At 52.1% G+C, this 13,607-nt stretch overlaps 2 protein-coding genes and 1 long non-coding RNA gene across 12 annotated transcripts in view; 2 read left to right on the top strand and 1 right to left on the bottom strand.

Moving 5' to 3' along the window:
* LOC1271960 (uncharacterized) overlaps positions 1-1,939 on the top strand; it is a 34,418-nt gene extending 32,479 nt beyond the window's left edge. For all 7 annotated transcript variants that reach the window (XM_061657874.1, XM_061657856.1, XM_061657885.1 and 4 more), the window contains 3 exons: positions 64-533; positions 612-737; positions 821-1,939. In XM_061657874.1, the coding sequence (XP_061513858.1) occupies positions 64-533; positions 612-737; positions 821-1,741 (1,517 nt within the window). In that variant the 3' untranslated portion in view covers positions 1,742-1,939. The remainder of the gene's footprint in view (positions 1-63; positions 534-611; positions 738-820) is intronic.
* Positions 1,940-3,525: 1,586 nt separating this feature from the next.
* LOC1271961 (CAD protein) overlaps positions 3,526-13,607 on the top strand; it is a 26,648-nt gene continuing 16,566 nt past the window's right edge. The window contains exons 1-4 of one of the 4 annotated variants that reach the window (XM_061657829.1): positions 3,526-3,664; positions 7,028-7,541; positions 7,616-11,199; positions 11,286-11,390. In XM_061657829.1, the coding sequence (XP_061513813.1) occupies positions 7,049-7,541; positions 7,616-11,199; positions 11,286-11,390 (4,182 nt within the window). In that variant the 5' untranslated portion in view covers positions 3,526-3,664; positions 7,028-7,048. The other 3 variants (XM_061657824.1, XM_061657844.1, XM_061657837.1) reach the window with 3 other exon arrangements.
* On the bottom strand, positions 6,597-11,733 carry LOC133393358 (uncharacterized). Its single transcript, XR_009766123.1, has 2 exons — positions 11,499-11,733; positions 6,597-6,769 (listed from the first exon to the last, which is right to left on the bottom strand). It is a non-coding gene; the product is annotated as an uncharacterized LOC133393358 (long non-coding RNA).

The raw sequence follows: 13,607 nt of genomic DNA, 5'->3' as shown, positions 1-13,607 counted from the left end.
TTCGTACGCCTCTGATCCCTTCCAGCACAGCATCTAACCGTGTCCTTTTCCTCTTCTTGCAAGTGTCCATCTCGCCCCAGGTAAGCTTCCTGACGTTCCCGCCACCGATCGTCCCATTCCGGCCACGGTTCTACTCGGAGGGCTACGCCGTCTTCTCGGAGAAGGGCACCACCGGCAAGCTGTGCTCGGTCGGGATGGAGGGCAACGAGTACGTGCGCAACACCGTCGCCGAGTCGCTGTGCAAGGCGCTCGGGTACGAGCGGGTCGACTACTCGGAGATACGCAACGACACGGAGCCGAACACGAGCTACGTGCGCGTGTTGGATCCGCGCGCGTCCGAGATTTCGTTCGTGCGCACGCAGTGCCAGAGCAAGCAGTCGCTGTACGTCGCCTGCAGCCACCTGGAGTGTGGCGTGCAGTCGACGCTACCCACGAGTCAGAACATCGGCCTTTCCAAGATGGCGACGCCGGGCGATTGGCCGTGGCATGTGGCGCTGCTCCGGGCCGACACGCACGTCTGCGACGGCACGCTGGTAAGTGGCGAAGATTCATCGGAAGATTCGTTGGCCAATATCTAATCTGAGTTTTGTTGATCTGTTTACGCTGTACAGGTTTCAAAAGATTGGGTCCTCACGACGGAATCATGCTTCCAGGGCCAGGCAAAGGCCACGTGGATGGCGGTGTTTGGTGCGGTGCGCCTCTCCTCCAACGCACCCTGGACGCAGCGGCGTCGTATTGTAAGATGAGCGGGCTGACAGTGACTCTCCGCCGCTAATACTCAATGTTACTAACGCGCCATCTTCTCGGTTTTGCTTTACAGATCGGTATGGTGAAGTCACCGGTAGAGGGCAGCACCGCCGCCATGGTACGGCTCGAGACGCCCGTCGTCTACTCGGACTTTGTGCGACCCATCTGTCTGCCCGATCTGCCGCTCAAGGAGACGATCGATCGCAGCGACAACAGCGTGACGCCGACGCCGCACGCGGAAAAGTACTCGACCGGCGGCAAGTCCTCGAAGGCGGTGGTCGGCCGCAAGCTGAAGGAGTACCGGCAGTACTTCGAGATGCCGGGCGAGGACGAGCTGGCGGCGGACGAGTACGGCGACCTGAACGAGGCGGCCAAGTACGTCAACCAGTACAGCGCAGACTTTGCCGACGAGCAGTACCACATCCCGCAGGCGGAGGCTGCCGTCGGGCCGGTGCAGGGCCGTCCCACACCGTCACCACCGTCGGCGGGTGTACCGTCGGCTGCCTATCCGCTGCCCGCCAACTCGCCGCAAACGAACAACTACATCTCCGCGCTGAACTACATCAGCTCGGGCGGTGCCGCGAACGTGGGCGCGCCGGGCGGTGGCGTTGGGTTCCTCCAGCAGCCGACCAAGCTGGGCAAGCAGAGCCAGTGGACGAACTGCAACACGCTCGGGTGGTCGCGCCAGCGGGACCATCTGCAGCGGGTGCAGCTGAAGCTGATCGACATGTCGCCGTGCGAGAACATCTCGATCGCGACGGTGAACAGCATGTGCGCGGAGTCGGCCTACCACAAGCAGGACTGCAGCGAGGAGGAGTTTGCCGGCAGCCCGGTGGTGTGCCTGCTGCCGAGCGATCGGCGCTGGGCCCTGGTCGGCATTAGCTCGTGGCGCATCGCCTGCGCCCCGAACGGTATCGAGCGCCCCCGGATGTACGACAAGATTACGCCCAACACGCCCTGGATACGGGACACGATCTCCGCCACGGTGACGTGAGGGGGCGTCCAGAGAGAAAGCGAGAAATAGAAATAGAGGTGCAAACATTCACACATAACCAAAAACAGAAACACGAACAAAAAAATCACAGATTAGCAATGTAAAGGGATAAGTGAGTCACTTCGCCGTCAAGTGTTGTAAACAGCTTTGTGATAACGATTGCCACAAGTCAACTGAATACATATGTGTATGTGTATATGTGTGTATGTTTGTGTGTGTGTGTGAGTGTGTTATCTGCTTGTACCTTGGAGAAGGATGTGTAGGAGCTGTCAATTGTGACAGAGAGGTCTTCGCAGATCTAGCATCTGTCAAATGTGACAGCGAGATAGAAAGATCTTTGCAGAGATTAGACAGTTGCAGGTGTTTGATGTATGCCATGTTATATAGAGGAGCATCTGGTTGCATGCTGAAATCCGCAAGAAAGAGAGAGAGAGAGAAACTATGCATTACAGAGAGAGCAGAGATATACTATAGATAGATGGATTTTCCACTCTCCAAAAAATAGTAATTAGACTACATGACATCACACAAACCTACTACGTCACCGTTAACAATGCATCACCACGGTGATCAGTTCCACGTGGACTGAGCCATCCGCAACCGGTCACTTCGGCTAGTTTCTTTTGAACGACTCGCTCCGTTCCAACTCGAGTAACTAGTTACTCTTTGCGTTACTTGTCAACCGCCGGCAAACTCCCATCTCTAGTGCGCTTCGGTTTTGTGTATAAAAAGAAGTGGCGATACGTCGCTCTGCAGTATTGCAGAGTCTCGTGCGGACGCAACGCGTGCGCAGCAGGGCTGAAGAACTGTTTGCGTTGGAGTGTATGTTTTGCTGTGGATATGGCAATTAAAGGAGAAGCCGGAGCCGAAGGAGACAGCATTTTCTCTTCTCTTCTCTCTCTCTCTCTCTCTCTCTCTCTCTCTCTCTCTCTCTCTCTCTCTCTCTCTCTCTCTCTCTATTGCGCACCCGGATACCTCGGTGCCCTCGCAGTTGGGCATGGGCAGCTTTGTTAGCTTGGTTTGTTTGTACTTACCCTTCTTATCTTATTAACCCTCGTACTTAGACCGTTCTAGATAAGCGTGCGTATAGCTCCGATGAAAGTGGATCAACGGTATGCATGTGTGTGTATGTGTGTGTATGTATGTAGTGTGTGAACGGTATGGACGATACGATTTTTTTAGTGTTACGACATCATCTTTACTCATATTTAGCGCTCTAGCGGCTGCGGGCGATTAAATTGCAGGCCGCCAACGCCGCACGGATAAGTGGATAGTGTAGCTAATCGTAGGCGCTTGCCAGATCGGCGCCGTATAGCGTTCGTAAAATGTTTGAAAAATGAATCGAAAGTACTGGATGGTATTTAGTTGTTGTAATCAAGCATCGTGTAATGGCGGCCACTCTGGAGGTTTCCACCTGTTTGCACAATAAATCAATTCTTTTGTATGCTTGTTACTGGATGCGTTTTGTTGTTGCTGAGTGACAGTCCGAATTTTCCAAGAAAAAGTGGTAAAACATGGCGGGAAAATCCATTTGCGTCAAACGAGTAGAATAAACTACACCACCCAACGGTGGATTCCCGTTTTTAATGTAGCTAATTGAAAAATCGATATTTGCACATACACACGTGTGTCGCCGGAACATGTATTGGTTAAATGGCCAAGTCCCAGTGGGTATATACATATGGTGGACTAATAGTTGTGTTTGCTCAAGCTGATTAAATAGGCTACGCTTCGATAACGTCTGGTTGAAGTAGTGACTTTATGGTTTATTCGATACAGCACATCTATTACAGTTCTTTGCGTGGTGTGGGAAGGGGTTGAATAGCGTGTTTTAATAAGAGTTTCGTGAAACGGTTGCGCACGAGTGCTAGTGTGGCAGATACACCCGTGTAACGTTGCATCCAGTGGAAGCGTTTGGTATCCGTAAGCGTAATTAATACTAACGTCTAAACAAAGAGAGCGGTCCCGTGGTACAGTCGTCAACACGCACGACCTAGCAACATGCCCGTCGTGGGTTCGAACCCTGTAACTTGAAAGTATTAAGTCTTGAATGTATTTTGTAGTATAGGCCGGCATGAATGACCGCGTATGTCGTTACGCGCCAAATAGAAGAAGAAGACAAAGGCGATCAAAGGCTGTGTATGGAGCGTGTGCGTAGATAAAGGGTTTAATGACAGACGATTTTGGCAGAATAGAACGGAGCACGGAGTAAATATCCTAATAAAATTTTAATAGAAATGAAAAGGCATCCACCTTGTCGCGGCAGAACAGACTGCAAACTTCTCTCATCTTTAAGATGAGTTTTGATTAGTGAGATGAGCTTCAGTGTGTGATGCCGTATCTCGCATGAGTGTTGCTCAGTATGGCAGGGTTCTCCAGACTTTTCAGCTCACGGGCCGCATTGCTCACAAACAACGCGGGCCGTAGCTAAGAGACTCCTGACCTATACAAGGAATGAGCGCTCACGCGCTCGGAATATGTAAAATCCTGGATCATTATTGTGTTGGGCGTGTACCAGCACAGATCATTCCGAGAGCACTCCAGTTTGCTCGGTGATTTTTAAAGGCAGGCTCTTTAAAGACATGTGCAGGGCAAACGATTAAACGCTAACGCTTTCGATTGCAGCTTCCTCACCAATCAAAAACCATAGCAAACATTCTGCAATCAAGACCCGTGGCACCATCAACCCGAACACTGGCATACTGTGTACGAGCCACAAAATAAAAGTTTCGTTAAACATTGAAACAATGCAATCGGCCCTAGATACACCGCAAAATTTTGCCGCTCATGTAAAGTGCAAAACTAATTGCATGTTTCCTGCAATTGTGCAAACATACATGCTATCCTAATTTTGTGCATAAATCGTGTTGAATATTTGTGCAAGTAATTGGTTAACATGTCTATACCCAGCTAATGCAAATGTACAAGCTGTGCCGTCCGCTTACATTGTGGCGTATATCGCTTAAGCAGGCTGTATAAACAAACTGACCACGCGGTCTGTTTTGCGCATCAGCGATACGTCGCACGGAGTTGTCAAAATGCGTTCAAATCTTAACGACGACCAACTGCAACAATAGACGGACTGCAGCAACGGTCACCTTTGCTCCTGCTCTCATCCCGCACGCTGGTCAGTAGCGCCTGTTGACCTGTTGACCAGTAGCTGATCCACGAGATAAGGCATTGCCACTGTAAACACATTGAAGCTATAGTTTGCAATCCAAAGTGTGTTACAAAGTAAAACATTGACAGGTTTTGTATTGTATTGCACACAACACTCATGGTGTTTGTCGTCAGGCAACTGCTTGACAAGGACCATCGGTGGTAGAAACCGGATTTTATGGCGCGCTTTGGCATTGTGGCATGTTAACCACCTCACAGATCGTAAAAGTAGCACGTAAATCGTGGCTTTATGATTTTTTTAAATCATAGCAGAAGGGAACCGAAGAAGATGCGGTCGTGATGGCAAATTTTGATTACAAGCTTGTTTCATTGCAACCACATGGTCGAGATTGTGCTGAGCTGCACATGAAATGGAAGGGCTACATGTAGCCAGTTTAATGTGGCCAGTGGTTTCCAGCCCATCCAGCACCAAACCACGTGCGTGCTTGAGCAGAACCGAAAGAGCGTAAAAAAAAAAAAAATTACCCAAATTGACAGCAAATACCCGAACGGAAAAGTTCCACGAATATCACCGAAATTCCACCAGCCCGTAGTGTCCCATCACTAGCGGAACCCCTATCAAAAGCAGATGCTGACGTTGTGTGCGTCGTTGCGTATCCACGCATGTGTTAGGTGCCTCTGGACCTTAGCTTCATATATCATATCGACCAAGGACTGTTTAGGAACCAGGTCAAGTATTAGCCAAAATTGGTTTGGCCATCTTGGATGCCATTTGACAGCAGAACGCCCTTGAAAACTCATCAAACCCTTAAACCAGGGGTCTCCAAACTTTTCAGTTCGCGGTTGCCGCATTGCCTCACATATAATGGTGTTGAGGGCCATTTTTCCGTTGTTTGTATTTAATGCGGACGTTTAATTTTCGTCTATTTAAGAAAATGCTAACATAACATACAAAACTTCTACAGCTTTCTATTATTTAAGCTTTGTCTACGTCTCTCAAAAGCAGCAATTACATTTTCTTTAAAAATAGTCAATAATTAACTATTAATTTAAACCTTTAAAAAGTCGCCTCGGTCGCATGCGGCCCGCGGGCCGTAGTTTGGAGACCCCTGCCGTAAACCATTTTTATTAAAACAGACATCAATACATTTGGTGAAACATTCAATAATCAATTTACAATTTTCTTCTGGTGATCAGACCGATTTGACATTTTTATCAGAATTAAACTTTGAATCGTAAAGGGTTCTTAGATGTCAAACTGCCTATTAAGAACTTTTGACTACTTGTCAAATCGTTATACATTACTTGACCTCGTTCCTACACTGCCCTTGATATCGACCATGTTGCCCACAAACAAAGCAAACCGGTTTTTGTCTAGCTAGAGCAGTAACAATAAGCGTCGCAATGTATGGGGTATCACAGCCACAATCAAATCCACTTTCAGATGTGGACAGATGTGATCCTGTCTCTTTCCTACGCACGGTGCATGATTTACCGAAAACGCACATGTGTGTGATTGACGAGAGAGAAACAGAAAAGAAAAAAAAATCAACAGCAAACAAACAATCGCTGCGGTTGAGGTTAGAAAAGTGTTGACGATCATTTACACGTGCGCCATCCTACTGGAAGCGTAGTTAAAAACGTTAAAGGATTTAAAGGGGAATCAGCAAATCGGTTGAAGGATTCATTCCGTAAGCATTTTGAAAAGTAACTCTCCATTGCTGGTGTAGTTTGGTTTTTGTTTTTTTTTTCGAACCCGTTTGCGTTTGTCCGAAAGATGTGGAGCGAGAATCGAGTCCATGCCGGTTATGCTTGAGCAAACGCGATAAATCAGGCTTGTGCGTGTTTGTGTGTGTGTGTGTGCCCGAGATGCCATCTTCAAAGCACTTTATCCCGAGACACGAGGAACTGAAAGTGACAGAAAAAAAGAAAGAAAAGGGAGAAAGTGTTATTCAATGTAACAAATGAGATATTATAAAAATGGAGTTCCACACATCATTCAACCAAATGCAAAAGAAAGAAATCTAAGCTATCGTTTCGTGTTTGAACACGCTCACACACACACACACACACGCGCCTCAATCTCAAAAAAACAAGTCGTTGGGTGTGCGTGTGCGGCAAGGCTAGCGTCCACTGAACCTTTTCCTGTTTCCAACCCAACCGCAGGTAGAGTACGCGCGATCGACAATGGGACCGAAAGAGATGGAGAGCGAGCGGCGGGACGAGCCGCCACCGGTTGAGGCGGCCGAGACGGTCGAGTACCGGCCGGCGACGGCTTCGCTCGTGCTCGAGGATGGTACGATCATGCACGGGCACCCGTTCGGGGCGCCGCTGTCGGTCGACGGCGAGGTCGTGTTTCAGACGGGCATGGTCGGCTACCCGGAATCGATGACCGATCCGTCCTACCACGGCCAGGTGCTGGTGCTGACGTACCCGCTGATCGGCAACTACGGCATCCCGGACGCGGACCTGGACGAGTGCGGGCTGATGCGCCACTTCGAGTCGAACAATCGCATCTGGACGGCGGGCCTGGTGGTGGGCGAGATCTGCGACGAGCCGTCGCACTGGCGCAGCAAGCTGACGCTGTCGGAGTGGATGGCCCGGCACGGTGTGCCCGGCATCAGCGGGATCGATACGCGCGCGCTCACGAAGAAGATACGCGAAAATGGCACGATTTTGGGTGAGTGGGCAGGGTCTGCTCGGTTTCCGGCCTGCTTTTTACTTTCATTCCTTTTTTGCCTTTTTTTTTTTTAGGTAAGATTGTGCAGTCGCGCGTGACGTCCATTGCCGGCTTCAACTTTAGCAACCAAAACCTGCGCAACCTGGTGGCGGAGGTGTCGCTGGCGCAGCCGCGCACCTACAACCCGACCGGGTCGCCGCGCATCTGCGCGATCGACTGCGGGCTGAAGCTGAACCAGGTGCGCTGCTTCGTGAGCCGGGGCGCCCGGCTGGACGTGGTGCCGTGGAACGCACGGCCCGATCCGGCCGAGTACGACGGCCTGTTCCTGTCGAACGGTCCGGGCGATCCGGAGACGTGCCGGGAGGTGGTGGACAATCTGCGCGCGCTGCTGCTGCCGACCGACGGGCCCGTCAAGCCCATCTTCGGCATCTGCCTCGGGCACCAGATCCTGTCGACGGCGGCCGGCTGCCGCACGTTCAAGATGCGGTACGGCAACCGGGGCCACAACCTGCCCTGCATGCATCTCGGCACGCGCCGCTGCTACATGACGTCGCAGAACCACGGGTTCGCGGTCGACTCGAGCGAGATGCCGGCCGGCTGGGAGGAGCTGTTCACCAACCTGAACGACGGCACGAACGAGGGCATCGTGCACCGGACGCGCCCGTACTTTAGCGTCCAGTTCCATCCGGAGCATACGGCCGGCCCGACCGACCTGGAGGTGCTGTTCGACGTGTTCCTGGAGGTGGTGCGCGAGTACCGCGGGGGCGTGCAGGCCGCCATCGATGCCGCCCCGACCGTGCGGGAGCGCTTGAACGACCGGTTGCGCTTTGTGCCGCCCGTCCCGATCGAGCTGGAGCGGCCGAAGAAGGTGCTGATCCTCGGCTCGGGCGGGCTTTCCATCGGGCAGGCGGGTGAGTTCGATTACTCCGGCTCGCAGGCGATCAAAGCGCTCAAGGAGGAACGCATCCAGACGGTGCTCATCAACCCGAACATCGCGACGGTGCAGACGTCCAAGGGGCTGGCGGACAAGGTGTACTTCCTGCCCATCACCAGCCACTACGTCGAGCAGGTGATCAAGGCGGAGCGGCCGGGCGGCGTGCTGCTAACGTTCGGCGGCCAGACCGCCCTCAACTGCGGCGTGGAGATGGAGCGGGCGGGGCTGTTCGCGCGGTACGGCGTGCGCATTATGGGCACGCCGATACGCTCCATCATCGAGACGGAGGATCGGAAGCTGTTCGCCGAGCGGGTGGGAGAAATCGGCGAACAGGTCGCACCGTCCGCGGCCGTCTACTCCATCCAGGAGGCGCTGGAGGCGGCGGAGCGCATCGGCTACCCGGTGATGGCGCGGGCCGCCTTCTCGCTCGGCGGGCTCGGGTCGGGCTTTGCGAGCAGCGCGGACGAGCTGCGGGCGCTCGCGAGCCAGGCGCTGGCCCACTCGAACCAGCTCATCATCGACAAGTCGCTGAAGGGCTGGAAGGAGGTGGAGTACGAGGTGGTGCGGGACGCGTACGACAACTGCATCACCGTGTGCAACATGGAGAACGTGGACCCGCTCGGCATCCACACCGGGGAGAGCATCGTGGTCGCACCTTCGCAGACGCTGTCGAACCGCGAGTACAACATGCTGCGCTCGACCGCGATCCGCGTCATCCGGCACTTTGGCGTGGTGGGCGAGTGCAACATCCAGTACGCGCTGAACCCGGAGTCGGAGGAGTACTACATCATTGAGGTGAATGCGCGCCTGTCCCGCAGCTCGGCGCTCGCGAGCAAAGCGACCGGGTACCCGCTCGCGTACGTGGCCGCGAAGCTGGCGCTCGCGATCCCGCTGCCCGACATACGCAACTCGGTGACGGGCGTGACGACCGCCTGCTTCGAGCCGAGCCTCGACTACTGCGTGGTGAAGATGCCGCGCTGGGATCTGGCCAAGTTTGCGCGCGTCAGCAAGAACATCGGCAGCTCGATGAAGAGCGTCGGCGAGGTGATGGCGATCGGGCGCACGTTCGAGGAGGCGTTCCAGAAGGCGCTGCGCATGGTGGACAGTGTGAGCGGGTTCGACCCGTACCTGAAGCCGGTGAACGAGCAGGAGCTGGAGCAGCCGACCGACAAGCGCATGTTCGTGCTGGCGGCCGCGCTCAAGGCGGGCTACAGCGTGGAGCAGATCTACGAGCTGACCAAGATCGACCGGTGGTTCCTGCGCAAGATGAAGGGCATCATTGACTTTACGGTCGAGCTGGAGGGGCTGGAGCACGGGTGCGTGCCGGAGGCGGCGATGCTGCGCGAGGCCAAGCGGCTCGGCTTCTCCGACCGCATGATTGCGCAGTGCGTGAAGAGCACCGAGCTGGCGGTGCGCATGCAGCGCAAGGAGCACGGCGTGCTGCCGTACGTGAAGCAGATCGACACGGTGGCGGGCGAGTGGCCGGCCTCGACCAACTACCTCTACCTGACGTACAGCGCGACGGAGAGCGATGTCGAGTTTCCGGGCCAGTACACGATGGTGATCGGGTCGGGCGTGTACCGCATCGGCAGCTCGGTCGAGTTTGACTGGTGTGCGGTCGGGTGTCTGAAGGAGCTGCGCCGCCTCAACCACAAAACCATCATGGTGAACTACAACCCGGAAACGGTCAGCACGGACTACGACATGTGCGACCGGCTGTACTTCGAGGAGATTTCGTTCGAGGTCGTGATGGACATTTACGACGCGGAGCAGCCGACGGGAATCATCCTGTCGATGGGGGGCCAGCTGCCGAACAACATTGCGATGGATCTGCACCGGCAGCAGGCCCGCATACTCGGCACGTCGCCCGAGTCGGTCGACAGTGCGGAGAATCGGTTCAAGTTTTCCCGCAAGCTCGACCGGAAGGGCATCCTGCAGCCGCGCTGGAAGGAGCTGACCAACCTCGAGTCGGCGATCGAGTTCTGCGAGGAGGTGGGCTACCCGTGCCTGGTGCGGCCGTCCTATGTGCTGTCCGGGGCGGCGATGAACGTCGCCTACTCGAACCAGGACCTCAAGACGTACCTGAAGCACGCGTCGGACGTCAGCAAGGAGCATCCGGTGGTGATATCCAAGTTTCTGATCGAGGCGAAGGAGATCGACGTGGACGCGGTGGCGGCGGACGGCGTCATCCTCTGCATGGCCGTGTCCGAGCACGTGGAGAACGCGGGCGTGCATTCGGGCGACGCGACGCTGGTGACGCCGCCGCAGGACCTCAACCGGGAGACGCTGGAGCGCATCAAGGAGATTGCGCGCGACATTGCCGACCTGCTGGACGTGACCGGCCCGTTCAACATGCAGCTGATCGCGAAGAACAACGAGCTGAAGGTGATCGAGTGCAACGTGCGCGTGTCGCGCTCGTTCCCGTTCGTGTCCAAGACGCTCGACTTTGACTTTGTGGCGCTGGCGACGCGCGTCATCGTCGGGCACACGGACATTGAGCCGGTGGAGGTGATGCACGGGCGGGGGCTGGTCGGCGTCAAGGTGCCGCAGTTTAGCTTTTCCCGGCTGGCCGGCGCGGACGTGATGCTCGGGGTGGAGATGGCCTCGACCGGGGAGGTGGCGTGCTTTGGCGAGAACCGGTACGAGGCTTACTTGAAGGCGATGATGTCAACCGGTTTTCAGATGCCGAAAAAGTCCATTCTCCTCAGCATCGGTAGCTACAAGGTAAGGGGGGGGGGGGTTGACATTTCTTCGACTTTGGCGACTAATTTTTGTTGTTTTTTTCCACTCACGCACACACGCAATCACAGCATAAAATGGAGCTGCTGCCCTCGATACGCATACTGGAGAAGATGGGCTACAAGCTGTACGCGTCGATGGGGACGGGCGACTTTTACACCGAGCACGGGGTGGAGGTGAGTAGGCAGCGGCCCAAGAAAAAAAAACACACACACACACACTTGACACGTGGCACTTGCATGGCACAGCTCTAAACACTACAATGATAATAACAATAGCAATACCAATGACAGTTCAATCCCGGAGCGGAGCAATGTGGGTGCGGCCGGCCCGGCTGTTGCAATCAAAGTGCGGGCCGAGTCATTCGAAGAGGGGCGAAACACGTTCGACGTATGTGTAAACGCAATCCGCGCCGCACTGGTGTCTGTGTAGACACATTGCGCGTGTCATTTTGCACAACACCTGCACATGTGCTGCACCAGAACTGCACTGTTATGACGCGTGTCCCGCCCGGTGTTCGTGTTGGTGATGTCCGTGCGGAACTAGCGGTGTGTGCGGCAGCTTCGTTCGAATACACCCGGCAGCGCGATAAAAATCGCCTTTCGAAAAACGAACCGAATGTAACCGGAATCGATTTTTGACATTTTCATTTTAGAGCCTCACGGTTGTTGGTGGTTTTCGTTTGCTTTGTCGTTTTCGGGCATCAAACGATCTATGAAGGATATTTTGAATCGACGCATTTATTTTCGTTTTTATAACAAGGCTATTTTGGTTTTTACCATACATATTTCAATCATTGCGTCGATCATTGTTTCTGCTTCATACAGGGCAGTCAAACTCTATGGCCCCGCGACCGCTTGAGTCAAAATTTATTTTAGAAGCATTTCTGTTTCTATAGTACCAGTCGGTCAATTCCGGACTCCTGAAATCATGAAGAGATTTTCAATTTTGCAGGCTTCTCTAATAATTGTCATACCATCGTCATCGTCATGAAACGTTGTCGACTTTTTCCTACCTTCTCTCTATGCATGTATGCATAAAAAAAGATAAGAATTTAAAAGAAGGTAGGTAAAGACGGACCCTTGATGTAAGGAATGTTTCAAACAGAGATTTATGAATACAGTGATGATGTGAACATGTGCAGGCTTTATTAAACGCTTATATTTTATCAGAAATTGCTTTAAAACTTTGTTGATGCTCCAACAAACTTTATGTTTTTGTCATCAATTAAAAACATATGTTTTTTATTTTTCGTGCAGCTTCGGTATGCTCGGGTATGGCGGAAGACTTGCGATAGGAAAGATGGGCACTATGAAGGGTAAGATGATCACTTACAGAAAATGTTAGCAATTGAACAGGCTTACAGTATTTTAATTGTTTACCCACTTCCCTATTGGTACCTATTGTTTCCTAGGAACATACACTCTTCCATAAATTTTGGAGCGCCACTACGAATGAATTCGTAGAAACATGTTCTAAGGCATTGCTGTAAGCTCTACCACCAGCAGCTACGGCTTAGCTCTGAGTTTGAGAAGGTATAATTTAGGTTTACATTATAGGAAATTACTCAAGTACGCTACTACAGCAAGTTTGATGGACTTGTTAATAGGCCCTTCAGGTCATTTCTATGTCAATTATGTCCAAGACAAAATCCAAGTTTCAATCATCGATCCTTGAAAAGCTGTAGAATTTTTTATCTATTCCTTGATGGATGTCGCATCAGTTTCACTTTACTTCAATTGCACAAAGAAATGGTTCAAATCATGGCGAAAGTAACAGCATTAATGGTGGTCGTTTTCACCGGTATTCTGTTATTCGTAGATTTCAATTTGTTTTGTTCATAACATCCGGTTAGACGTAATTGAAACCAATTTGATGGCTCTCTGCTAATCAGCAATAGAAAGCAGAAGCAAAGTTGTAGAGCTTAAGATCTCAACAGCGAAATTAGATACACAAGCGCGAACATTTGTTTTGATGCTCAAATGCTGTTGCCTCTGAATCAGGTTGGATGCTACATTGTTCAACTAGTTAATAATATCTTTTATCCAGTGTTTATGTGAGGTGTCCATCGTTCCCACAGTGTCCGTCGTTACCTCTCTTTCCCGAACACTATAATTACCGGACCTAGCAATTTTGACCGGTATCGCTTTAATTCAACTAGCTAACAGTAACAATATCAACTGAGATGACAATGTTTCAACATGGCACGATTGTACATTGCTGACATTGCTTCATGGTATATTCCAAATATATTCAGTTATATAGTTATTTACAGCGTTAATAATGGTATGAGTTTTCTATGAAATCCTAAAGATTTTGGGAACCATTTAGACACATTTAACAAAATAATGATTTTTTCTCTGCGATGTAACGAAACTACATGATTAAACCGT

This window comes from Anopheles gambiae, chromosome X, assembly GCF_943734735.2.
Source record: "Anopheles gambiae chromosome X, idAnoGambNW_F1_1, whole genome shotgun sequence".
Lineage (NCBI taxonomy): Eukaryota > Metazoa > Arthropoda > Insecta > Diptera > Culicidae > Anopheles > Anopheles gambiae.
The sequence above is the reverse complement of the archived record's forward strand: the minus strand, read 5'-3'. Positions and strand labels throughout refer to the sequence as shown.